This window comes from Marmota flaviventris, chromosome 7 (assembly GCF_047511675.1).
Source record: "Marmota flaviventris isolate mMarFla1 chromosome 7, mMarFla1.hap1, whole genome shotgun sequence".
NCBI lineage: Eukaryota > Metazoa > Chordata > Mammalia > Rodentia > Sciuridae > Marmota > Marmota flaviventris.
Genome location: NC_092504.1, coordinates 54,329,023 through 54,355,545, shown reverse-complemented (window position 1 = coordinate 54,355,545; position 26,523 = coordinate 54,329,023). Strand labels below are relative to the sequence as shown.

The 26,523-nt window shown below is 32.7% G+C and overlaps 1 protein-coding gene across 3 annotated transcripts; it reads left to right on the top strand.

The window, feature by feature from the left end:
• Window positions 1-191: 191 nt before the first annotated feature.
• On the top strand, window positions 192-20,533 carry LOC114080684 (UDP-glucuronosyltransferase 2B17-like). 3 transcript variants are annotated; one of them, XM_071614796.1, is made up of 6 exons: window positions 192-663; window positions 2,229-2,377; window positions 12,119-12,250; window positions 14,067-14,154; window positions 15,051-15,270; window positions 20,254-20,533. In XM_071614796.1, exons 1-6 carry the CDS (start codon window positions 192-194, stop codon window positions 20,531-20,533), a joined length of 1,341 nt encoding a protein of 446 aa, XP_071470897.1. The 3 variants fall into 3 exon arrangements, with proteins under 3 accessions (XP_071470897.1, XP_071470896.1, XP_071470898.1); XM_071614795.1 differs by having other exon boundaries at window positions 192-915; XM_071614797.1 differs by lacking the exon at window positions 15,051-15,270 and having other exon boundaries at window positions 192-915; window positions 20,254-20,273.
• Window positions 20,534-26,523: the final 5,990 nt, after the last annotated feature.

Below are 26,523 nucleotides of genomic sequence, written 5' to 3'. Positions count from 1 at the left end.
ACTTTTATAACCTTGAGGTACTCTACTAGTGTTTGTCCTTCTATCATCCACATGATCAGCCTGTACAATTGTACTTTGAAGTGCAGGAGTTATATTTTAACTTTGGATTGATTTATACTTAGACATATCAGCCTGAGAAATTGAGGAAAAGAAGAGCTGCTAATGTAAAAGAAGCATTGCACTGCACCAATATGTCTGTGAAAAGGAACTCGGTTCTTCTGCTGATACAACTGATGTGTTACTTTAGCTCTGGAAGCTGTGGAAAAGTGCTGGTTTGGCCCACAGAATACAGCCATTGGATCAACATAAAGACAATCCTGGATGAACTTCTCCAGAGAGGTCATGAGGTGACGGTTCTGACATCAACAGCTTCCATTCTTATTAATCCCAACACAACATCTGCTATTAATTTTGAGGTTTACCCTCCACCTTCAAATAAACAAAATTTGGAAGAACATTTCTCCAAATGGATCCATGAATGGATTTATGATACTCATAAAGATGACTTCTGGGAATTTTTTTCATTAGTACAAAAAGTTTTTAAGGAATATTCTGATACAATTCAACAGCTCTGCAGAAATGTAGTTTTAAACAAGAAACTTATGATGAAACTACATGAATCACAATTTGATGTGGTTCTTGCAGATGCAGTTGGTCCCTGTGGTGAGCTGCTGGCTGAGCTACTTAAAGTACCATTTGTATACACTCTCCGCTTTACTCCTGGCTACACATATGAAAAATACAGTGGTGGACTTACATTCCCTCCTTCCTATGTGCCCATTATTATGTCTGAATTAAGTGCTCAAATGACATTCATGGATCGGATTAAAAACACAATGTATATGCTTTATTTTGATTTTTGGTTCCAGTCATTTGATGTGAAGAAATGGAATCAGTTTTACAGTGAAGTTCTAGGTAAGCTGGTTCTTTAATTTGTACTGTGAAACCTAAATTTTCTGTGACTTTGAAGCTGAGCTTGCATGAATATAAAATCAGAAGAATTTTCTTTTCTGTAAGTAAAAGAAAGGAATGAAAATATAAGATGAACAACTAGTTTCACCAGTAAAAAAGGGCCGTTATATTATAAGGCCAGTTAGAAGCCAGTGGCAATTACTTATTCAAAATGTTTCAGGAAATAATAACCTGCAAATTGAATCATGGAAGATTTCTCTGAGTAATTATATATGCATTTTACTATTCTTTTCATCTTTAAGGATACTCATTATTAATCTCACTAAATGTTTTATTGATGATAGTCATGTACATTAATAACATACACATGTATTACTTGCACAACCATATATATGTACCATGGATGAAATTGTTTACTTTTGAATAGCTTTTTTTCTCAGTTAGAAATTTTAAAAAATATTTATTTGCATTGCTGTGAAGATTACTTCACAGTTAACAGTGTCTCTATCTCAGGAACAGAAATTTATTAATTGTGATACCTTATATTTCATATTCCTTTGATAAAAACAAACTAATCATGTGTTAAGGCCTAAAACCTAGCTGTGGAGTAAAACCACACCTTATTAGTCTATGTTTTTTAAACTGCATATACCATTTAAGACAATATGAACTAAATTAAGAATGAGAACTAATGTCTATTTTAATATTTGTGTAAAACTTCTGGATTTAATTTCAAAAACAAATATTTTTACAAAGTTAATACTATTAATCTCTTAATATGAGGCAAATGCAGTAGAGGTCACTAGGAATTCAGGCATACACACTAAATCATTACAGTTCACTTGAAGAATCAAGGATCAAGGGAATGGTTTGCTCAATTATAAGAATTAGACTGAGTACTCCTTGAAAAGATATTTCCACAGTTATGGGAGCACTGATTGTTAATGGATCTCAAAAATTCTAAAAATTTAGGTTACTTTTGTAGTTTTAGAGAGAAAATAAAATAAAATGCATGTTTACTACTGTGGAGGCTTAGGTTAATAATTTAATTGTGATTGTAAATATACTAATGAAACACTAGAAAGTACCCACACAACTAGTTTATGTACAAATTAACATATGTAATATGTATCAATTATAGTATGCAAATTGTGTTCTAAAAAACATATCAATTGTAGTATGCAAACACAGGAACACACACATACACAAGTTCATTTGAACACCTTGCCTACACAAATCCAACTCATTTCAAGGCAATATATCAAGTATTCAAGGTACATGTCTCTCATTTTCTTTTTTCTCTTTTCTCCATTCAGGGAGACCCACTACAATATATGAGACAATGGGGAAAGCTGATTTTTGGCTCATTCGAACCTATTGGGATTTAGAATTTCCTCGTCCATTCTTACCAAATTTTGACTTTGTTGGAGGACTCCACTGTAAACCTGCCAAACCCCTGCCTCAGGTGAATATTCTCCTGTTCTTTTGTTCAGTTTGATTAACATTTTTGGTAGAAATGACTCTGCATTCTTAATTGAGAGTGTTTAACTCAGAGATATGAAAAGCAAGATAAAGAGTTCTGCCAATTATAGACCCAGGCATTCCTAAGCCATCATATGTAATGCTGTTTCATTATTGTCACAGAAGAAAGTAGGATATCGGGTATCCTTTGAGAATAGTCAGGGAAATTAAGACCTTCGTTATGTAATATATAAAATATATACATAAAAATAATACTTAAGAATCAATCATTTATTCTAATAAATACAAAGAATATTTATTAAGTAACTGTCATATACCAGAGATAAGTGCTGGATATAGAGAGTTATAAAGTTGACACAGTTTCTGCATCAACAAGACCTTATATTCCGTCTGGGTACAGAGACTGTAACAAGTAATAAATTTGTGTGTGTTATCATAAGGAAATTAAACAATACTAATGAAACATCCAGCGAAGATCATTAAAAAAAATTCTAAAAGCCTTAATAACTAAGGTGAATTCTAAAGAATCCACAGGATAGGAAAAGGGGTTGAGGGAGAGAGGAAGACACAAAAGGAAAAGCACATACAATAGTAAGGGAAACTCCCAAGAACTTCAAGAGTAGTTCAGCAGGAGAAGGCTCAGCAAAGAGGAGATGATGCTAGAGAGGTAAGTGAAAGCCAGATAATTAGTAGGAGATTAAAATATCTGTGAAGTACATTGGGTAGTCAATGAAAAGAGTTAAGCATAAGAGAAATGTGAATAAAGTTTCCATTTTGAAAAATCTCAAAATGCAGTCACCAAGTTGGATTTTAGAGGGAAAGACAATGCAGAGGAACCACTCAGGAAGTTGTTGCAAGACTGCAGATAACAAATGATGTAAACATGGATGAGGTTGTTCTTACATGTGACTATGCTTATTTATCTATTAATAGTCAAACTTCATATTGTGTTATCTGGAAAAAGTAGATAATACTGATACACAATGTCCTTGGTACAAACATAGGATCCAAAGCAATATTCACTATTGTAATTATTCATTTTTGTTTCTAAAAAACTATTTTTCCTTGAAAAACTGAACTTTGTTATCTACTTTTAAAGACCCTAACTATACCAAAAAGGTAGGATTAATACTTAGAAATAGTGACATTTGGGTATTTTTACATTTAATTCATTTTAGCATACCCTAAACACTGCTCTGTACGTGAATTTGGATTATATTCAAATTGAGAGATAGAAACTCATAATATGGCTTAAACAATCTACCATAGATTTTCTCTTGTAAATGTCGACAGCCCAGGTCTGGTATACAGCTTTATTACCAATAATATTAATTAGGTAATATGTGCCAGGCACAGTGGATATAATGTCACAGATAAAAGAAACTAGATTTCTGAAAAATCAACACTGTATTTTCAACCAAAGACCTAGAGAACAGATATTCCATCAATGTGCTTAAAGGTAAATGTGTGAGTTTTGGCAATCAAATGAGAAAGTGGAATTGCTAAAATGATATTTTAAGTATTCAAGCTCTTCACAACCTTTTAGCTTTAAAGTAATTGCTTTTCTCAGTGATATAAATGTGTGGCCTTTACTTGTCTTCACTCCAGCATTTGAACAAACTCACCTGAGAACTCAGACTACTACATCCTAGCCCATGCTAGGGATGTTTAGTTTGAGAGAGCTTTCTGCCATATGCCAATCTTAGAGGACACCTCAGGAAAACTCCCTTGGAAAACTCAGGTCTCAACATCACAGCTTCCTGACAGAATGAACAAAGAAAATGTATTTTGCAAACATAATGATGACCTAAGTTTTCTTGTCATTTATTTCTGAGCACAGCCCTTTAGTTTATAATTACAAATTCATTCTGTCAGCAAATAGGATAATATTTCATAGGAGGAAACAAGAGAGTCTAAAACATTTTTAATAAATACCATGCTTAGAAGCAAACATTACTTGCCATATTGCTATGTGATCTCTAAAGAGTGGCTTTTTCCCTACCCGTTAAAGGCACCAACACATTGAGATCTTACTCAAACCTCATTTTCAATAGAATTATTTTGTTGTTTTTGATAAGTTCCGTACAATACAAACAGAAAACCAAATTTAGTGAAAATTCTGACTAAAAACTGAGATAGAGTTATTGAATGTTTTAAACCATTAACCTCTGACCTTGAGAGATTACCCCATTCACAGTAGGAGAAAGAGACCTCGTCAATAAAAGGGGAAAGATGCAGAGAAAGGAGGAGGACGATGAGAAGGTAGATAGCAGTGTGATCATGATAAGGAATAATAGTAGCAGGTGTTATTTAATAGAATAAACAAGATTAGAATACAGGCCAATATTAGAAACACTGTCTTCTTGATCTTTATTATATAAAGTAATGCTCCCCTAAATTACTTGCTTTTCCATTAATAATTAGATTCTCAGATAATTTCTGTATTGTTTAAATACAGAAATTTGTCAAAATGACAAAGATCCAAACGTATCAATACTCTTAACAATGCAAATAGCCTTGGGTTTCACAGTATACCAATTGTAATAAAGAAACAAAAAATCAAATGAATGTAATCTGTGTTCATGGAAGTTACTTATAGAATACATATTGGAAAAAATGTCTTACATTAACTAATAAACACATTAAGTGATGTCATTTTAAAACTTATTCTGGTACATACCACACCATCACAATCACTTTATTTACTTATTATATTTATTTTTATCTCTCTTTTGGTACTATGGATTGAACTCATGTGCACTCAATTACTGAGACATATCCCTAGCCCTATTTTACATTTTATTGAGAGACGGGATCTCACTGAGTTGATTAGTGCTTCACTCTTGCTGAGGCTGGCTTTGAATTTGAGATCCTCCTGTCTTAATCTCCTGAGCTGCTGAGATTACAGGTGTGTACCACCTTGCCCAGTACAGTTACTTTACAAATAAATGCTTAATTACATTAAGTCATAACACAAGTTTAGTTGGAGATTGAAATGGAAAATACTGATTATAATAATATCATTATTTTTGTGAGAAGAAAAGATATACAAAAGAATTTTAATCTTCCATTTACATTACATATGTGCATGTATCTATTCATGTACTTACATTAACAGAAAAAAAAAGACCACATTGAAAAAATTCAAATTTTGACCCAACAGAATCTCTAAATGAACCAAAGATCATTTTGGCAAATCTTCTTAAACATTACATATTTTTTTGTTGCTCTTCCAAATTTTCGTATGATTAATTTATTTTCCTCTAAAAATAATGTTGCAGAAAGACTGGGACCTGTGTATGTCAGGGATTAATTGGTTTTAAAAAAAGGGTATATTTATAAAACAGTAGTACTGAGAAAATCTTTGTACAACACGAGATGAAGAACATTTTGAGCAGGGAGAAAATATATTGAATACATTGCTGTACACGTTGCTCTAGCTTACTGGAGTCACAAAATAACTGGATGTGTCACAAGTTCCAAGGAGTACTGCCATGTTCACGATATGTGAATGAGCTACTCAACAAGTTGACGTGTTCTGTAAAAAGGCCAAAGGAAGTCCCACTGTGGTGCAAGAGCTCCCATGGTTCATAATGAGGTGAAAATAAGGGTTCTTTCACAGCCACTGATACACAGTTCATTCTCATAGAAATTCAATATCATTAAAAAATTTCAGCACAAAAGATGAGACATATAAATAACCCAAAGTTATGATTACTCAATCCAATGCAGTGAAAATGCTGATTATGGATCAGTTTAGTTCTGGACATGTACAGGATTGTTAGGATCCTTAGAATTATGTAAAAGAAAGTCCAAACCATAATATTAATCTTCTCAATGCTAGTGTTTTTTAATCTCCAGTTTTTATGAGCTATTATAGAGGAAAACTTGGGAAACTCTCACAAATTATAAAGGAAGGAATGAAATACTATAGAGATGGGAAACATAAAAATGTACAAAAATCCTATGCACAGGTAACTTTACTTCTGGGCTCACAAGGACAGAAATAAGTACTAATAATTCCAAACTAAAAAATCATCCAGATAACCTGCCTGGAATAAAATCAATTGAAGTACTATAACAGTAAGAATTATAACCAAGTTCTAGCTATAGTGTTTAACAAAAAAATTAACATTACTAATGAATAAAATGATGAATAAGGAGTCTACATATAATAATTTCTAACATCATCTTTTGAATTACTATTTAATGGCTCTATGTCATTTCTTACACACACACAAACACTTATTTCTACAAGTAAGCCTAATGGTACCTAATGGTACCTTCTATGTCATAACACACATCTTTTTCCAAAGAAAGTGAGTGACTGGGTCAATTTAAAAATATCCATAACTCCAAAATCTAATAATACATGCTTTTCTCTTCTTAGTTTACATACCAATAATTTCTTTGCTTTTCCTACATTTTTATTGGTTCATTTGGTTGTACATAGTGATGAGATTTGATGTTACATATTCATACATGCACACAGTATAACAGAATAATTTGGCCAATAAAACTTCCCAGGAATTTCCCTTCCCTTCCCACCTCCCTCCTATTGGTCCCTTTCTCCGCTGATCTCCCTTTGATTTCCATGAGATCCACCCTCATTTTTTCCATTTTTCCTCTCTAGCTTGCAAATATGAGAGAAAATACACAACCCATGACTTTCTGAGTTTGACTTATTTCATGTAAGAGACTCTAATTCCATTCATTTTTTTTTTGTAAAATGACATAATTTTATTTATTATTTTGGCTGAATAAAACTCCAGTGTGTGTATATGTTACATTTTCTTTATTCAGTCATCCATTGGCAGACACCTAGGCTGGTTCCATGTGTATTATGAATTGTTTTGCTATAAAATGGGTATGCATGTATCACTGTTATAAGATGACTTTAATTCTTTAGGATAAATACTGAGAAATGGTATACTTGGGTGATATGATATTTACATGCTTAGTCTTTTGAAAAACTATCCATACTGATTTTCATAGTGGTTGTACTCATTTACAATTCCTCCAATGGTGTAAATTTTTTTTCTCCATATCCTCTCCATCATTTATTATTCTTTTTATTCTCAATGATTACTATTCTGATTGGTGAAAGATAAAATCTTAGTGTAGTTTTCATTTCCCTTGTTTCTAATGATGTTGAACATTTTTTTGTTTTTATATTTTTGTTGCCTATTTATATTTATTCTGCTGAGAAGCATCTTTTTAATTCATTTTCTCTTTGAATATTTGGGTTGATTTTTTGTTGTTGTTGTTGTAAAGTTTTGGGAATTCTTTATATATTCTAAATATTATTCATTTGGCAGAAGGTGTTTTGCAAAGATTTTCTTCCATTTCATAAGTTCTCTCTTCACAATTCTAATTGTTTCCTTTACTGTTCAGAAGCTTTTTAATTTGATGCCCTCCAATTTATCTACTCTTTGAATTATTTCCTGACCTTTAGGGGTTGTATTTGAGAAAGTCAATACCTGTGCCAATATGCTGGAATGTTGACCCTACATTTTCTCCTAAAAGTTGTATAGTATTGCATCTAATTTCTAGATTTTTGATCCATTTTGAGTTGATTTTTGTGCAGAGTAAGATATAAGAGTACAGTTTTATTTTTCTGCAATTTTCCCAGCATCATTTATTTAAAAGGCAATCTTTTCTCCAAAGTATGTTTTTGGCATGTGTGTGGTATTCTCTGTGTTTTCTATTCTATACTACTGGTTAATATGTCTGTTTTCATGTCAGTACCATTCAGTTTTTGTTACTATAGCTCTGTAGCATAATTTGACATCAGATATTATGATGCTTCCAGCATTACTTTTTGGTTTTAGAATTGCTTTGACTATTATGGATCTTTTATTCTTCCAGATAAATATTAGGATTATCTTTTTCTAGTTCTGTGAAGAATGTCATTGATATTTTCATGAGGATTACATTGAATCTGTATATAGCTTTGGATATTTGGTGATTTTAATAATATTAATTCTACCTATCCATGAACACGGGGGGTCTTTTCATCTTATTTTCTGTCTTCTATAATTTCAATCTTCAATTTTAGAGGTCATTTAACTCTTTTGTTATATTTATTCCTAGGTGTTTGTTGCTATTGTTGTTGTTTGTTTGAGGGTATTGTGAATGAAATAATTCTCTTGATTATTTTCTCTGCAGATTCATTGTTGGTATATAAGAAAGCTACTGAATTTTGTATGTTGATTTTGTACTTAGCTACTTTGTCAAATTTGTTTATTCGCACTACCAATCTTTTTTTTTTAATATTTATAATTGTTATATCTTCTTGTTGAATTATTTATTTTACAAGTATGCAGTGACCAGCTTTGTCTCTTCTGATTAATTTTGACTTGAAGTCTGTTTGTCAGAAGAGTAGATAATCCTGCTTATTTTCTGATTCCATTTCTATTATATATCAATTTTTATCTTGTTGCTTTCAGCCTATGGCTTCTTTCCCTGTAAGGTGTGTCTTTTATGAACAACATATCATTGGGTCTTGTTTTATAATCCATTCTTCCAGACAATATATTTTAATTAAAGAATTGAGATGATTTATATTCAATGTCATTACAAAGAGATGTTTATTGATTTCTGTCATTTTGATTCATTTATGTTTAATGTGGTTCTATTTCTTATTTTCTTAGCTACTCTTCCAATCAGACATGTTCATTTGTGAACTTCAGGGTTAGTTTTTTATTTCTTCTATATGGACTCTTTTGTTAAATAATTATTATCATCATGGGTGCTTAATTTTTTTTTTTTTTTTTTTTTTTTACTTTAGTACTGTCTGAATATTCAAAGCTGGCCACTTTTTCTTTTATATCTGATTTTCTGTTTTCAGTATTGTCTACTGTAGTATAAATATTTTCAACTGACCTTTTATTTGATTTATTTTATCTTTGACTTTCAAGATTTATGTTTGGTTCTTTTTCAACATTTCTAACTTGTTGAACTTTTCATTTATATTCTGTAATGATTTTTTTTTAATTCATTCAATTGTTTTTCTGTGTTCTCTTGGAATTCATTGATCATTTTTATAATTCATTGATCATTTTAAAATATGATCATTTCATTGATTATATTTTATAATTTACTTTTTGAATTATTTACCTGATTTTTTGAAAAATGTCAATATCTTTGGCATCATTTGTTGCTAAATTAGGAATTTTTCAGTGATTTCATGGTACCTTACATAATTCTCATACTCTTGTGTTGGATTTTATGCATATGTTAGGAGGGATTTCTCTTCCATGCTTTAAAAAAAAAAAAAAGTTACAGATGGAAACAATACCTTTATTTTATTTAGATTTTTTATTAGTACTGGGGATCAAACCCAGTGCCTCATGTGTGCTAGGCAAGCACTCTACCACTGAGTCACAACCCCAGCCCTCTTCCACTTTTTGAAACCGTATTATTTACTTTACAAAGTGTCCTGGAATGACCTGATTTAAGACTCCTTTATAAGGATGGTGTTCACAACCTTTGAATTAATTCTATTTGTTCTGTGCAGTGGATTTCCAGAGGTGGAAACCATGAACCCACCCCCAGCTATTTCTATTTGAGGTCTTATCATTAGTTTGAGTTTTTATCTCTACTATTCTCTGTATTAAAGTATAGTTAGTGACTGACTGCCCTTAGTTTTCATGTGGAGCAAAATGAACTATTTTGGTTGAATTTATTTCAGCAGTGGACTTCTCTACCCTGTAAACCTGTAGTGTCACTGTAGATTTCCAGATACTCACAGAATAAGGGGAAATAAACAATAACAACATCGGATACAAATAATATACAGCATTTCAATAAATTCCTGGATTGTATTATGACTTCTAAAATGTAAATTGCTACAAAAAAAAAAAAAAAAAAAAACAGAAAAAGTGGGTCAGCAATTGCCAACAAGGAAGCAGTGCATGAATATAAACTAAATCTGACATTAAAACAAGAAACAGGTGTCAACTATGTCTTCCACAGAAGTAATAATTACAACAACATTAATGGTGGGGTCAAGAGATATATAAACCAATTAGTTTAAAGATGGCAAAAATACCCTCAGTAAGAGGAAATAATGTGGGATAAGAAAATAGGAGGAAAAAGTTTGAAATTTTAAAAAGTGAAAAGAGAGAATGCAGAAGAGAGAACAGGTGATAGTTATAAGGATGGAGGAGAAAATAGGAGAAATAAATAAATGGAGAGAGAAATACAGAATAGATTTTCACTATAACCAGGAGAATAAAAGAGAGATACAGAAACAAACAACTAAAACAATACAAAACAAAACAAAATTACACAAACTAAAAACCTTGACGCTCAAAAGACAATGCAAGATAAAATAGCTACATTTAAATAATGCTAAGGCTGAAAAAAAGAAAGAAATGTATGTTAATATATGTCCATAAACCAATCAGTAATGGAAGAATACACAAACACTCAGAAAGAATAAGAAAATGTAAAAATATTCTTAATGATAAATGAAGGAATCATTTCCACTGAGGTGGCCAAAATTGTCAGAATGGATGGTTACTGATTATACTCAACTGTTTTTCATTCCATTTCTTTTTTAGCTATGTATTGAGAGTAAAAGCAAAGGTGGGATTTTGTTATCCCCTTCCTCTTTTTGTGTTTCTCTCTGAGCTACCACTTGGAATGGCCTAAGAATGAAAATGTTTGAAATAATTCTCAGCTTCCCTTCTTACCAGTATGACATAGGTTAGAATGGGAAGAAGTGTCAGTTGGAGCTTTGTGTGCACAGACCAGATCTATGCACTCCCGGGGTGGGGTTGCTGCAGTGTTCTATTAGATGAGTTCTGATGGAGGAAACTTAGGACTAATCAGACCTCAGGGGTTTTGTTTGGTATATACTCAGAAGAAATTGGATGGTCACACACCTAGGGCCTGGCAGTTCCTTATCTCTGTAGGGAGCCTGAATCTCAGAAGCCTCCTAAGAATTCTACTCAGGGGAGCTGATCTTCCACATATTCTGCTGTCCACCTGCACATCCTTCATAGGCTCATTCCCTTAGTATTTCCATAAGTTCCTTATTCAGATTCTCACCCACTTCAGCTGGTCACAAGAGCCATCAGCTCAAAGGAAAAGCAAGTTGTGCTCCCCCTTTGCTTTTCTGGTTTGAATCCCCTGGGGTAAAATCTTATCTATGCCTGTTTCACTCCCATTTAGCTAGGTACACTCTAGGCCACACAGTAGGCAGTACAGAAGTGTTTGCTCAGATCTCCTTTCTGGTAACAGAGACTGGAGCAAGGCCACCTCAAGATGAATCCACTTCATCTCTCCCCAGGCAGTAAATAAATAGCACTTTTCAATCACTAGTGCTCAGTGGAGCCTCTGGATCTGCTAAGTTCATGTTGCTTCTCTGATCTCAGGTTTTTTTCATACCAAATATGTCCACTGTGTTTGTCCCTGCGTTTTTCATTTCTCTGCGGTAGACAGTACCATTACTAGTGCTGTAGCTTCTTCCACAGTTTGGTTTCAATGTAATCTTCTTTGTTTAATGAACCCAAACTTCTGAATCTCTGAGACACTCTGATTGTCCAGTATTGAATTTTAGTGAAATCCTTCTTTCACCCATCTCACTAAGAAGCAGTATTCTCACTGCTTATATTTTGATCCTTGGAGCAACTAGAAAGGCAGCCTTCCTCTAATCTGACATCTTGTATTCCCTCCCTCTTCATCATTTTTGATGGAGCAAATGTTTTATTCACAGGAAATGGAAGAATTTGTACAGAGTTCTGGAGAAAATGGTATTGTGGTGTTTTCTCTGGGGTCGATGGTTTCTAACATGCCAGAAGAGAAAGCCAATATAATTGCATTTGCCCTTGCACAGATTCCACAAAAGGTAAGCAAAAGTGCCCTCTTAGTGGCCAAATATGTAAAAAGTCTGTTAAACCTTATAAAGGGTTTGCTTACAGAAGCATCCTTTGTGAAACATAACCTATTGTGATATCTCTAGTTGATCTCAGAAATCATGTTTTAAACAAAAATATGTGTGGTAATTCTAAACAGTAGAGAGTGTTGAATTCATGTTAATATTAACATTGTGATCATAAAAAATATATTTTACAGGTCCATTGTGAAATTTAATTGTAAGGATATCACAGACATTTATTTACACAGATACCACCTTTGTCCCTGCTATTTCTTCCTTTTCCTTGCAGGATCCCTGAGGGCACTATACACTGCCAATGTTATCACAAAGCTATAAAAAATTAACTCATAACTGGACCACCAAATAATGCTAAGCAGGTATTGAAGAAGGCTGAATTTTATCATGATTTTAGATACCCCAGGGAATCCCTTATTCCTTGCTTACCCTCATTTAAGAATAGGATTCTTGCCATGATATTTTACCTCATCTTTGATCCAGAACAATGGAGTCTGCCAAATATGGACTGAACTTCAAAATGTAAGTCCAAAATACTTCCCCTCCCCATTTAAAAAAAGTATAAATTTATTTAACAAACTGTTCCTGGAGTTTTGAAAAGAAAGTCTACCCAAACCATTGGGCCATATTCCCACTTAGTCACATATATTTGTAGAAAAAGAAAAAACAGCTTGCACTAGTGGACAGGATCCTGACAATGTCTGACAATTAGAGAAAGTGCAGAGATTAGTTCTGCCTTTGAAGTGGACCCTGTGCGTTATAAATGTACCTCAAAGGACTTTGCTTCTAAAACATCAGATTAATACCTTTTAAGAAGAAAGAAGAGAGTACAAGGAAGAGTCAAGCAGAAGCAAGCCTGTCATGGGCTGAAATTCAAAATTCCCACCTCCATAAAATGCTTTAATACCACAATTTCTAACATAACCACTCTTGTGGTCTTTGAGTGTTTTCCATCTGCTTTGCAGTTTCCTATCTGATATAGGCTTCTCCTAATCACCCAATTATTTTTCCTTCTGTAGACCTAAATTTACTTTGCTACTCCCATTGCATAGAGAAGATAAGCACTTAGAAATTATTCTCCAGTTCATGAAGATTGCTTTTAATTTCCAGAGTCAGCTCCTAGACATAAATATATCTTGGATATATATAAGACTAGTAGCAAGATTTGTACTGCATCATTAAATGATAACACACAGTTTTAAAACATTTAGCAACCTCACAATTTTGAACTTTATTTCAATATCCATGTAATTATTTGTAAGTCGCAAATGGGTTCTTCCTTTTAAAACTTAAAGAATTTCCAAATTCACCAATATTGGTAGAAGTGTGGGTTAAGGTCCATAAGTACAAGTAAAAGTTTCTTATAGGTAATATTTAATAAATTGAAGTCAAATGCAAGTTACATGTAATTCCTAGTTAGTATTAATTTATTTCTAACAGTAGCTGACTGCATTGGTTTGCTTTTATGTATAAAAAACAATGCAAACTGAAATAAGCATCTTAAACAATACATGTCCTGTCTAATCTCTGTCACTCACAAGAAATAAACATAATGATATTAATTTGGAAAATGAAATCTAGGATTAAAATGCATAAAACAAAATATTTATGGAGTTTTAGTTTGTATTTTCATAATTCTTATTACTTAAATTGTACTTGTTTCCTTATGTGTTAAATGTTGAACTAGATGATTTCTTAAATTTTTCGAATGCAAACATGCTATAACATTAATTTTTAAATCATAGAATAAAGTACATTCTTTACCAAACAGGTTATCTGGAGATATCAAGGCAAGAATCCAGATAAATTAGGACCCAACACTCGAATATACAACTGGATCCCCCAGAATGACCTTCTTGGTAAGACTCTGAGATAAGTCCTAAAAGCATGAGTACCATCAATCTGGATGCTTACAATTCAATAGGAAACATTTTATTCAATACTTGTTACTTAAAAAAAATCAAACACAATGTTCAACTTCTTTTTAATTATTTTCCAGCCCAGGGATGGTTTGAAAAAACAAAGCAAAAAGCTGCAATTTTAATATACACCGTCATTATATACAGAGTCCAAGTTATCTTTATTTCTGGTGCAATTATCTCTGCAAGAATTTTTCACCCAGTTCCTGGATTGTCTCTCTGTGTTGTTGTATGTTTTTCACTTATTCTTTCCTCTCCTGCAGGTGTATGTAAAACACCTTTCAAAATGGCAGCCAGAATTTTTTTTTTTTTTTTTTTATGAACAGTGACTCTTTATTTTCTCTAGAAATTAATGCACATTCTTCATTATGATGTGCAAACACATTTTATAATGAAGTCTAGTCTCTCTTTTCTCTGAATTCAGTACCATCACTTCCTATTCCGTGCTGCTTTGGACATGCTACATAGCAAACTTAGCAACTTCAGTCTTTTTTAATGTGATAATATGCTAATATGTCTTTCAGGATCTTATTTTCCATAAGTGCATGTTGATGTTTTTACTAAAAAATATTCTATTTTTTCTACCTATTAGTGTTGTATTCAATATTCAAGTCTCAAGTTATGTACCTTCTCTTTCATGTAGTTTTTGATTAGCCCTCTATTGGACTAAGGTGCTTGTTCCTCTGAGATATTAAAAAAAAATAATTAATGCAGGTTCTTATTTATAATAATTTGTCACCTAAAATACACACTGATTCCTTTAATGTCTTATAATACACATTTCTCATTTTCTAAGATTTAAATTAATATTTTTTCTGACATTAAATCAATCCTAGGTCATCCAAAAACAAAAGCTTTTATAACTCATGGTGGAACCAATGGTGTCTATGAGGGGATTTACCATGGTGTCCCTATGGTGGGCATTCCTTTGTTTGCGGATCAACCTGATAACATTGCTTATGTGAAGGCCAAGGGAGCAGCTATTAGATTGGAATACAGAACACTGTCAAGTGCAGATCTTCTCAAGGCCTTGAGGATGGTCATTAACAACCCTTTGTGAGTACAACAACTTTGATATTGGGTAGTATTTATAGAAGAATTGTCTTTTCATCGATGAGTATAAATTTTAGCCCATTTTGAGGAGGGTAATTTTTTAATTAATTAATTTATTTATTTATGACAGCAGAATTCATTACAATTCTTATTACACATATAGAGCAGAACTATTTATATCTCTGGTTGTATACATAGTGTATTCACACCAATTCATGTCTTCATACCTGTACTTTGGATAATAATGATCATCACATTCCACCATCACGAATAACCCCATGCCCCCTCCCTTCCCCTCCAACCTCTGCCCTATCTAGAGTTCCTCCCCTGCTTCCTCTCCCTATCACACTATGAATCATCCCCCATTATATCAAAGACAACATTTGGCATTTAGGTTTTTTTTGATTGGCAAACTTCCCTTAGCATTATCTTCTCTAACTCCATTGATTTCCCTGCAAGTGTCATGATTTTATTCTCTTTTATTGCAGAGTAATATTTCATTGTGTATATATGACACATTGTTTTTATCTTTTCATCTGTTGAAGGACATCTAGTTTGGTTCCACAGTTTAGCTATTGGGAATTGTGCTGTTATAAACATTGATGTGACTGTGGAGGAGGGTAATTTTGAAAGAATCTAAAGATTCAACCCATATTAAATCTATTTTCAACCAGTTTAACCATTACTATTTCAAGGTTATATACAACTTCAAATATCATAAGTATTTCAAAGTTGGGTTAATCTTATAAATTACATAGAAAAATGGTTACTGCACCATTTCTATACATACACAAAATGTTTGCCATATAGAGCCATTTGCAATGAGGATTTAATTTTTAAATATGACAGGATCTACACAAGAAAAGAATGATAAACTTATAGAGATATGACAGTACCTTAAATCCATACGTAAAATTTCTGCAACTGTAAATTATTTTACTCAAAAATTATTTCATCAGTATTAATATTTTCACAGATTTTAATGATGTATAACACACAATATACCATTTATATATTTAAAATGTGAATTAAAATTCAAATACATTTGATGTTTTCATAGTTATAAAACTCTTAAATACTGTAATTTTTGGAAATTTTATCACATCAAAAGAAATGTGACAATACATTGAAGTCATTTCTTATTGCCTCCTAGATTAGGTAAACTCCATTTATTTTTTGTCTCTATAGATCATCCTATTCTAAATATTTTACTTAAAAAGATAATAAAAATTATTTTCTTTTTCAATGGTTTCTTTCACTAGTGTTGTTAGTTTCATCATGCTTTGCCAAGGGTCAGCCTTTATTGGTTTTTATTGTTGAATAACATTGTGTGGTTGGAAATATTTAAAGTAATTTATCAATTCATCAGTTTATAAAGGTTTCTGTTTCCAATTTTGATTATTATGAACAACGTGTACAATTTGTATGAACATAAGTATTCATGTCTTCTGGTAATTTCTAGTTATAGAACTGTTAGGTCATATTATAATTATATATATATTAAGACCTGTCAAACTATTTTCCAAAGTATTTGCAAAATTTTTTGAAGCATAAAACAATATAAGAGAGTTCCAATTATTCCATATCATTTTAGCATTTATTATCACCTTTTCTTCTGTTGTAACCATCCTAGTGAAAAGGATTGTAGCTCACTGTGGTCTTGACTTGCATTCCATGATAGGTAAAGAGCATCATTTTATGTGCTTTTTGGTCATTCACTTACCTTCATGAGAGAAATGTCAGCTCAACCCTTTGCTCATTTTTAATCAGGTTATTTATGTTTCAGTTATTGATTTTAATATTTCTCCATCTTTTATGGATATAAGTCTCATCAGATATATGATTTGCAAATGTCTTTCTAACATTCCATATGGTTGATTTTTTTAACATTGTGATAAACTTAGAAGCACAATAAAATTTTCTTCATGATATTTGATAAAACAAAACTTCAGTAATTAACCTTTTCCATACTGCAAAAGGAAATGATATGGAGTTTATAGTTTCTAGGTAGAATGACTGTCTTCAATTCAACTCTCATTTCTCCTAATGATAGTATTACTGCTTAAGGAAGATATCACTTAAAGGACAAGTTCAAAACTACATTTCCAAGGAAAAAATAGTAGCAGAATAAATAATAAAATACTGTGAGAGAAGTAAAGAAAGAATGGAAAAAGAGACATAAAATAATGTATAAATCAAAAGAAAATACAGATTAAAACATTAGACTTAAATATGAATATATCAGTTTTACATTATGTCCTAAAAGACTTTTCATAACTCTAACAATCTCTCCTCCTTCTCCCCTGATCCCTATCTTCTTGTTTAATAGTTTTCTTGTTACTTTTATATCACCTACCCTGCCAGATTCCACATATGAGGGAAAAATGCAATATTTTGTATTTCTGATTATTTATTCATTTCACTTACTACTGAAATGTTTAATTCCATTTTGTGTTCATTCTTGTACAGGGTCAGAGTTAGGGATCAAGCTGCAATTTTCTATATATGGCTATCCAGTTTTACCAGCACCATATTTAGAAAAGGCTCTCTTTTCTCCAATGTGTATTTTTGGCAAGTTTCTCAAGAATCAGATGGATACAGCTGTACAGATTTATTTCTTGGACCTTTATTATATTTCATTGGCCTCTGTCTCTTTTTATCCCACACTATGTTATTTTTGTTCCTATGGCCCTGTAGTCTATTTTAAAATCGGAATTGTGTTAATTCCAGTATTTCTCCTTTTGTTCAGAATTGCTTTGGATATTTGAGGTCTTTTGGGCTTCCATATGAATTTTGTGATTTTTATTTTATTTCTGTGAAGAATTTCATTGGTATTTTGACAGGGATTTTATTAAATCTGTATATTGGTTTTAGCCAGATGGATATTTCAACAGTATTCTTTCTGCTGATTCCTGACTTTCCATTTTCCAATATCAATATTCAATATTCTATAAATTTCATTGTAGAAAACTTACACTTCCTTTATTATGTTTATTCCTACTGGTTTTTTTTGAAGGTATTGTTAAAAATGTTTTTCTGATTTCTTTCTCACTGAGTTTGCTATTTGTATATTTAAAAAGCTATTTTGTTTTTTGTGGCCTTTTGTATACTGTTATTTTTCTGAGTTTGCATTTCATTATCGAATTCAAGTCTTCTAGTGGATTCTTAAGGATCTTCTAAGTGGCAGAACATACAACCTGCAAATCCTATATCATGATCCAATTAGTGGGCACATTGGTGTCCTTACTACATCATCCATGCAAGTTAATTGTGATATTTCCTAGTGATCACTTAGGATATGGTGTTTTTCTTGTTACTATTAGGGCTTATTATAGAAAATGTATTGTATTTTAAATTATTAGGAAATACATTTTAAACAACATAAAGTAATAGGAGAAATCCCTAGGGCTACTATGCTAATAAGACCAAGAAAAGCACCTCTGAGGAGTGACATGATGGCCAAAACCTTAGCCATGAGATATAAGCAAGACTTATGATGTTGCATGAAAGGATGCTCAAGGAAAAGCCAGATGAGATTAAAAGTATGAAGGTTCCAAAGGGAGAACACATTTGGTGACACTGGGGAATAGGGAGAACACACATGTGCTCAAAACCACTAAAAACTAGGAATGGATCTACAATATAATTCACGTATCCCACTTCTCAGTATATATTCAAAACATCTAAAATCAGTACACTACAGGAATTCAACTACATTGATGTTTATAGTAGTACAATTCACTGTAGGCAAGCTATGAAACCAATGTAGGTGCCCTTCAACAGATGAATGGATAAAGAAATTGTAGTGTATACACATAATGGAGTATTGGTCCTAAAATATGAAATTATAACACTTGCCTGTGTATACATAGAACTGGAGACTATCATGCCAAGTGAAATAGGACAGGCTCAAAAAGTCAAAAGTCAAAATTTTTCTCTTATATGTGCAAGTTAATCCAAAATAACGGGGTGCATCTGGGGAGAAAGGATTAAAAAAAAGAAGAGAAAATTTTATAAAAATAGAGGAAAGGTCAATAGAGTGAACAAAGAAGATTGAGGAGGAATAAGCAGGAACAGGAAAAGGGAAGAAGACAGGAAAAAATCTGGTTAAAGTTCATGTGTACATTTGTGGATATATCACAGTGAATCCCAATATCAATTATATGCAAAAAAACCCCAATAATTAAAAAAAGTATACATAAATTTCAGAAAGATCAGTAGAGAGAGTGAAGGAAGGGGAGGGAGGGTATGGGAAGAGGGGAGTGCTAGGGGCTGAGTTAGAGTAAATTATAATCCTTGCTTTTGTGATTATGTTATAATGTGCCCTAATGTTACATATAATTAAAAATTCAATAAAAATAAAATTAGAAAGATACATATGCCTAGAGAGAATGAATGAGGAAAAATTATATCAGAAATCATGGCCAGTGTCTAACCCATCAGATTCTACTAGTACAAGAATAGACTTAAATTTTATTCTACTTATGATGAGAAGTCACATGAAAATTTTGAGCAGGATAGCTTCATAATTAGATGTGTATGTTTTAATAATCCCATCATGGCTGCTGAGTGAAAAATACAGTAGAGGGTAAAAAAGAACAGGAAAAACATCGAGAATAGTTAGGAAGCACTGCACACCATGATATGATTCCTCTTTAAAAGCTTCAAGGTGATCTTTTACAAATTACATGCTTTTTCTCTCACTTATTGGACTCAGAATGGTTCATAACTATTTTCTCTGATGGAAAGAATTTGACTCACCTTCTTGAAATTCCATGGGCACTTTTGAAACTTTTATACATCAGAACATAAGCTAAAACCAGACATTATATGGTGACAAAAGAAAAAACATACCATATGCATGGCAAGTCTCTGACAATTATTTTAAATCATCTATATGGCACTTGTGAAAAACTTTCATTGACTTCATGTGCTTAGACAGATTAACTTAATTTCAGTGTTGATCCTTTTATGTTTCACCTTTAGATATAAAGAGAATGCTATGAAGTTATCAAGAATTCAACATGATCAGCCAGTGAAGCCTCTGGACCGAGCTGTGTTCTGGATTGAGTTTGTCATGCGCCATAAAGGAGCTAAACACCTCCGGGTTGCTGCCCATGACCTCTCCTGGTTCCAGTACTACTCTTTGGATGTGATTGGGTTCCTGCTGGTCTGTGTGGCAACTGTGATGTTCATCATCACTAAATGCTGTCTGTTTTGTTGCCAGGTGTTTTTTAAAACTGGAAAGAAAAAGAAAAGGGAGTGATTTTATCTACGCCTGGCTCCTCCCTTTGCTCCCATTAGAGGAGGTTATATGGCCAGATTCCTACCTATCCTAACAACTTTTCACAAATCACTTTGTCAAGTCAAATTTTATCTTCATGAAATTCACTCCCTGTGTAAGAAACATAAATATTTCAGTTCAAGGAAAATTTATTTGAGAAAATAAAATAAAACCATATGCATTTATATTGCCATTTATGATTCTGTTTTGTAGCTTTAACCTCTTTGAAGATAGAGTTCACTAATTAGAGTTGTGATTTGGCTTTCCATTGGTTTTCCAGCCCCAGCATCCCTTCTTTCCTGAAAGATGCAGGAAAAAATTTCGTTTGTCAGTGGCTTTAGAAATGTAGTGATGCCTACCTGCTTTCTCTTATCAAATAGAAGTATGTGGAAAATATTTGGTTTCATGAGCTTATTCACTTTTGCTCTTAGCCCTTTAAAAATGTTCACCTAGATGTCCTCATTTTAATTCCTTCTTTGGGTGGATATATAAAATATCAATTGTTTTATTTTTGATTGAACAGACCAGAAGGGTCTGACTCTAACAAAGAAATAGCCTGAGCTTGCTTTAGATGTAGCAGTACAGACAAAAGGGGTTCAGTAGGTATAAGATTTTCAGTGTAGCAGGGGATCCTGTGGTAAACAGGTTGTTTTATGCTTAGCAGGTCACGACCATCTCTGCCCACTTCTGGCGAGCTGTTGTTTGATTAGGACTCTGAGCTAAGGCAGAGAACCAGCATGATCAGGGGTTTAGGTTTCATGCAGGAGTTCCCAGAAAAGCAGCTTCCCAGCATTAGGTTGGCTTAAAGGAACCCATAATTCATACACAGCTTCCAACAACCTTACAAAATTAAGAAGTCATAGTGTTAACAGAGCTAGGATCTTCTGAGACACTGAGGCAATGCGAAGGTTTGAACCCCTTCAAACCCTGAGTCTTGTTATCAGTTCAGAATAATTCCAGACATGACACTCAGAGTAACAGGAATGAGTTTACTGAAGGGATATAGCAAAAGGGAAAGGGGACACTCTCAAAGGAGAAAATTGTTCCTCTCAGAGAGAAGAAGGACAACATGTCTCTCCTGCACTCCAGTTTCATTGGGGATCCCAGAGAAGTTCCCAGCAAGTCCTGCCCAGGTCCACCTTGGGATTTTGACTGAGAGCAGGGTGACATCAGACTTTGAAGTACTGTCTGTCATGGCAACTCTAGGTCACCTTGGCCGATGCTGACTAGTTCTAATTGGATTTTGTTGTTGTTTTAGAACTTGGTACTGAACTCACTGCACTTGACCACTGAGCCCATATCCCTAGCCCTATTTTGTATTTTATTTACAGGCAGGGTCTCACTGAGTTACTTAGGGCCTTGCTAAGCTGTGGAGCCTGGCTTTGAACTCATGATCCTCCCGCCTCTGCCTCCTGAGTCCCTGGGATTCTAGGTGTGCACCATTGTGCTCAGCTTCTAATTGGATTCTTAACCACACATTCTTACAGATTTTACATTTAGGAAGAACTATTATTATCTTCCAGAGTTTCAGGATCTTAAGACAAGTGTCTCTTGGGTTCCTCCCATTAACATTATCTTGAGTCTGCATTTTTCCTAAGGTTAACAGGTAATTTGCTGAGGAATGTGAAATATCCTGTCCATTTAGTCCAGGCAGGGCTGCAGGCCAATTGCTTCTTGGAAAATAAAACATGTTGGGGGTTAGCACAGTGAGCCCATTTTAGAGAATTATTCCCTCAACTTTTGTTCCCATGATTCTCATATGTCTGTTCCCTAATGAGAAGAATTATTTTTAAAACTTTCACTTAATAAACTCAAAGTATCGAAGAAAAATGTACATTGAAGTGCCATAAAGCTTTAGCTATCACTTGTATAAGACATAACAGGAAGGCATATACCTAACACATGGAACTCTGAGTACTTCCTTAGGCAACTGCATATAGTTTACTATTGCAATGTTCATTTTCTTTATTTTTGAAAACTAATTTTAAACTTCAGAAAATATCTTGAAGAATATAAGCACAAAGATTGAGGACTTACACACATATTTCTAGTACACTTATCTACGTAGCACTGAGAAAATTGTTTCCCTTTAGTTCAATTAGATTCTTAATTTAGAAACAATTTTGTCATTTTGCCTAATGATTTCCTTTTCATTTGGGTGACAATGTTTTAATCTCAGACTAGGAGGCCTCTAACTGTGGTTGTTAGCACTTCCATATTTCTTCACTAAGGGTTTGCAATTCATTCTCTTTAAGGCATATAATGTTGAAGCATAGAAATGCAAATTATTAGTCTTGTGTTTAAATTGTCAAGTAAAAAAGTGAGTGAAAGTATTTCTATTATATATTCTTAACTACTTCCATCTCTTCTTTTAAATTATTTTTATATAATAAATATTTTCAAGCTCCTAACATGAACCCAAAATAGTAGGAGATATAAAGAGGAAAATTCATATTCAAACTTCTTTCAGTTGACTTGCAGAAACAAGGATCAGCATTGTTCCTCTGAATTGTACCAAAGAAATGGAAGAATGCTGGAAAGTCCTTTCCATTAGTGCCATACATTGAATGAATATATAACTCAAATATTTGTTTACATCTGTGTCTATCATCATTCCAGATTTAGAGGATAAACAAATACATGTTTACCTCTATACCATCTGGATTACTATGATGATATTTAAGATTTGGAATAAAGAAATGATTACACATATTGTGTTCTGTACATTTTCTCACATTGTGTCATATATATTTTTATGTATGACATAATATACATATATGTAAATATAAGCAATGTTTATGTAATAAACAGACTTAAATACATATTTCCCATGCACACATAGTAGGTTTATTAAACTACATGCACTTTTAAACATTTTCGCCTTCATTATTGAAAGTCCTTTCAGACACCAGGCATATGTGTATTTACATGACAATTTCCCAATAGCTGAAGGACTACAGCTTTAATCTTCATTTTCCTGTTCAGTATGAGCCACTACATTTTCAGTGACAGAGGCCAAACCAGATATCTGGCTCATTCACACCTACTGGATTCAGAGTTTTCTTTCCCAACCCTACCAAATGTTCATTTTATTAGAGGACTCCACTGCATACCAGCCAAACCTCTGCCCAAAGTAAACCTATTGCCATTTAGTTATTTCTATTTTTCTTACATTTTCATCAGGTATGATTCTCTCTTTTTGGCTCAAATAACTCACTCACAGTGACAGAATTACCTGAAATGGAGCAAAGATACCTGTAAGTTGGAATTCTTGCATGTCTATACCATCACAAGTATGTGAATTTTATTTTTGTCTACAGAAGAATAGGGACTTTTGAGGATAGGGTCAATAAAATTAAGATCTTTTTTATTCAACACGTAAGAAAATACCAGTCATTCTCTGAAAGAATATTGAGAAGGGACTAGCATGTACCACAACAAAGTGCTGAATATACAGAAAAACAATGTATCACAACCTCTACCCCAAACACCCTTTCATTCTGCATTGAAAGTTAGATTGTGAGCAAGAAAGAGAAATTGTGTGGGAAATGTTATAACAAGGAAAGGCAGGAAGTGTTTCCTGTTTACACCACTAATATAGGTGTTCTCAGGAAAACTCCCTGAGAGGACATGAGTCCCCATACCACAGCTGCCTGACAGAAAGAATAGAACAAAAATGTATGTTGCACACGTATCAAGGAATACAAATTGCATGTTTTTAATGAGTACCTATTAATTTGTACCACTTGTATTTGTAGGCTGCCCTGAGTTTATAATTATAAACAGATCTATAAGCATATAGAATTATATTTCTTTAAATAATCAGAGAATTAATGTATTTTTAATGAATATCATATCTTCTTAACATAATTTGAAAGCAAGCATTTTCTACCACATCATTACTTCATCTTTCAAAGAATACTTTTTGGTTACTTTCTTCTTAGTAGCAACAGAACATCTGATTTTATTCAAAGTTTAAAACCAAATATGCTAATTCTCCATTCCACAAGCAGAGAAATGAATATTCTGCAAAGTCCAACCCTTGGCTAAATGATTTCTCCATTCACAGTAAGGGATAATGACAGTGTCAATACAAAAGTTAAGAGAACAGGTAAAAGAAGAAAAGAAAAAGATGATTAGCAGGCTAACCATGACCAATAAGAAAGGCTATTATGGTAGTGCAGTTTTGTAAACAAGATTCAAATCCACATTGGTGATTGTCAGGTCTATTTGAATTCTAATTGCTCCAAAGTGCTTCCTTGCCAATCACTATTAGATTCCCATGAATTTCTGTAATTTACAAGGATTAGATATTTGGAAAATATAGCAAAAATCTGAAAAATACACATTATCTTATTTATTGTATATTTTAAAATAGCTAGATGTAAGGCTTTGGAAAGTTCTCATCATGAAGAATTGATAAATACCTGAGGTGATACAGGCATTATCATTATACATTATATATATATATATATATATATATATATATATATATATATATGTATTGTACTATCACATAAATCCCCTGAAATTACACAATATTATGGGAAAACCAAAATTTTAAAAATTGTAGTAAATGAGAAAAAATAAAAGTGCATTTTGCCATTTATTTTACAATAAAATTGATAAATTATGTAGAGACAAATAATTAAGGTGTACATAATATTTATAGTAGTTATTGATAAGACAAACACTGGAAGTTAATTACATACATAATATGGAAGAGTGATGTTAAAGCTTATACTTCTTTCATGTTATTACAATCATTTTATCAAAGAATACTCAATTCCACTGTCAGCCATTACACAAATACATGTGGAAAATGAGGATAAATAGTAAGTAAGGTTATTATTTTCTTGGAGCATGAAAAAATATATATAATAGGATTAGAGTTCTCTAAATATGTGCCTTATATATGCACTTAGTTGTATGAGTAGAAAACAATACAGAACAAAAACTCTCATATTTATATGTATTTGTTATCTAGGATGGAACCCAGGTCCTCATGCATATTAAGCAAATGTTGAGACACTAAGCTGTATCTCCAGCCCTTAAAAATTAATTAAGTCAATTTAAATTTTGTACAATAAGGAGATGACTAGTAACTAATTTCCTTTTTAATAATATTTCAATATTTATAATAAACTTTTAAATTTTACAACAGTGTTACAGAATGAGGATGTCTACTCATTAGAGTGGTTAATCTATAATAGAAAGATTTGTCACTCAATCATGTAAGTAATACACAAATTAAATTAATTAATTAATTAAATAATAAGAAAATATTTTCCACAACCTGGATATAGGAGGACTTAGCAGAGCATCAGTGAGATTAAATAGTGAATAAAATTGCCTACAGTATTAAGGTCTTCTGAATCGCATAATATTTCATCCAAACTGTGTTGTTGATTAAAAAAAAATGTAACAAGTTGAAATGACTTACTCAATATGAACTAATATTTTTGAAGAAGACTTTTAATATTTATTTTCTCTTTGCATAAAGGGCCTTTCTAATGGAGACTGAATATTAGGCTGAAGCGAGAGACATCTTTTGCCCTCTCGTGGATAACATATTTATTTTATTTCTAGTTAGGCTTTTTTTTTTTTTTTTCTTTTTCCTCATTCAAACTCAAGTAGTTGCCTCTAGAGGATCCTGAGTCTCTTAAATGCTCTCAGTTGAGCCAAAAGAATAGTGACTGGAAGAACCTGGAAGCTGAAGTGGGTGGCCAGGGGCACAGAGTGAAATAACTAGTATGACCTTGAAAGGCAACATATCAAAGGGTGTGAAGGAGCTGAGGAGAACTATGAGAACTATGAAGATAGAAAAAAGAGCAAGAGGAAGAAGTAATGATGGAAACGATGAGATTTTAGGGAAGCCAGTGTGGGGGATCATAAGTTTTGAAGAGAAACTTGCACACATATGACCTCAGTCTCAGTAGTGAAGTGTTAGATAAAAACTAAGTATCCAATAT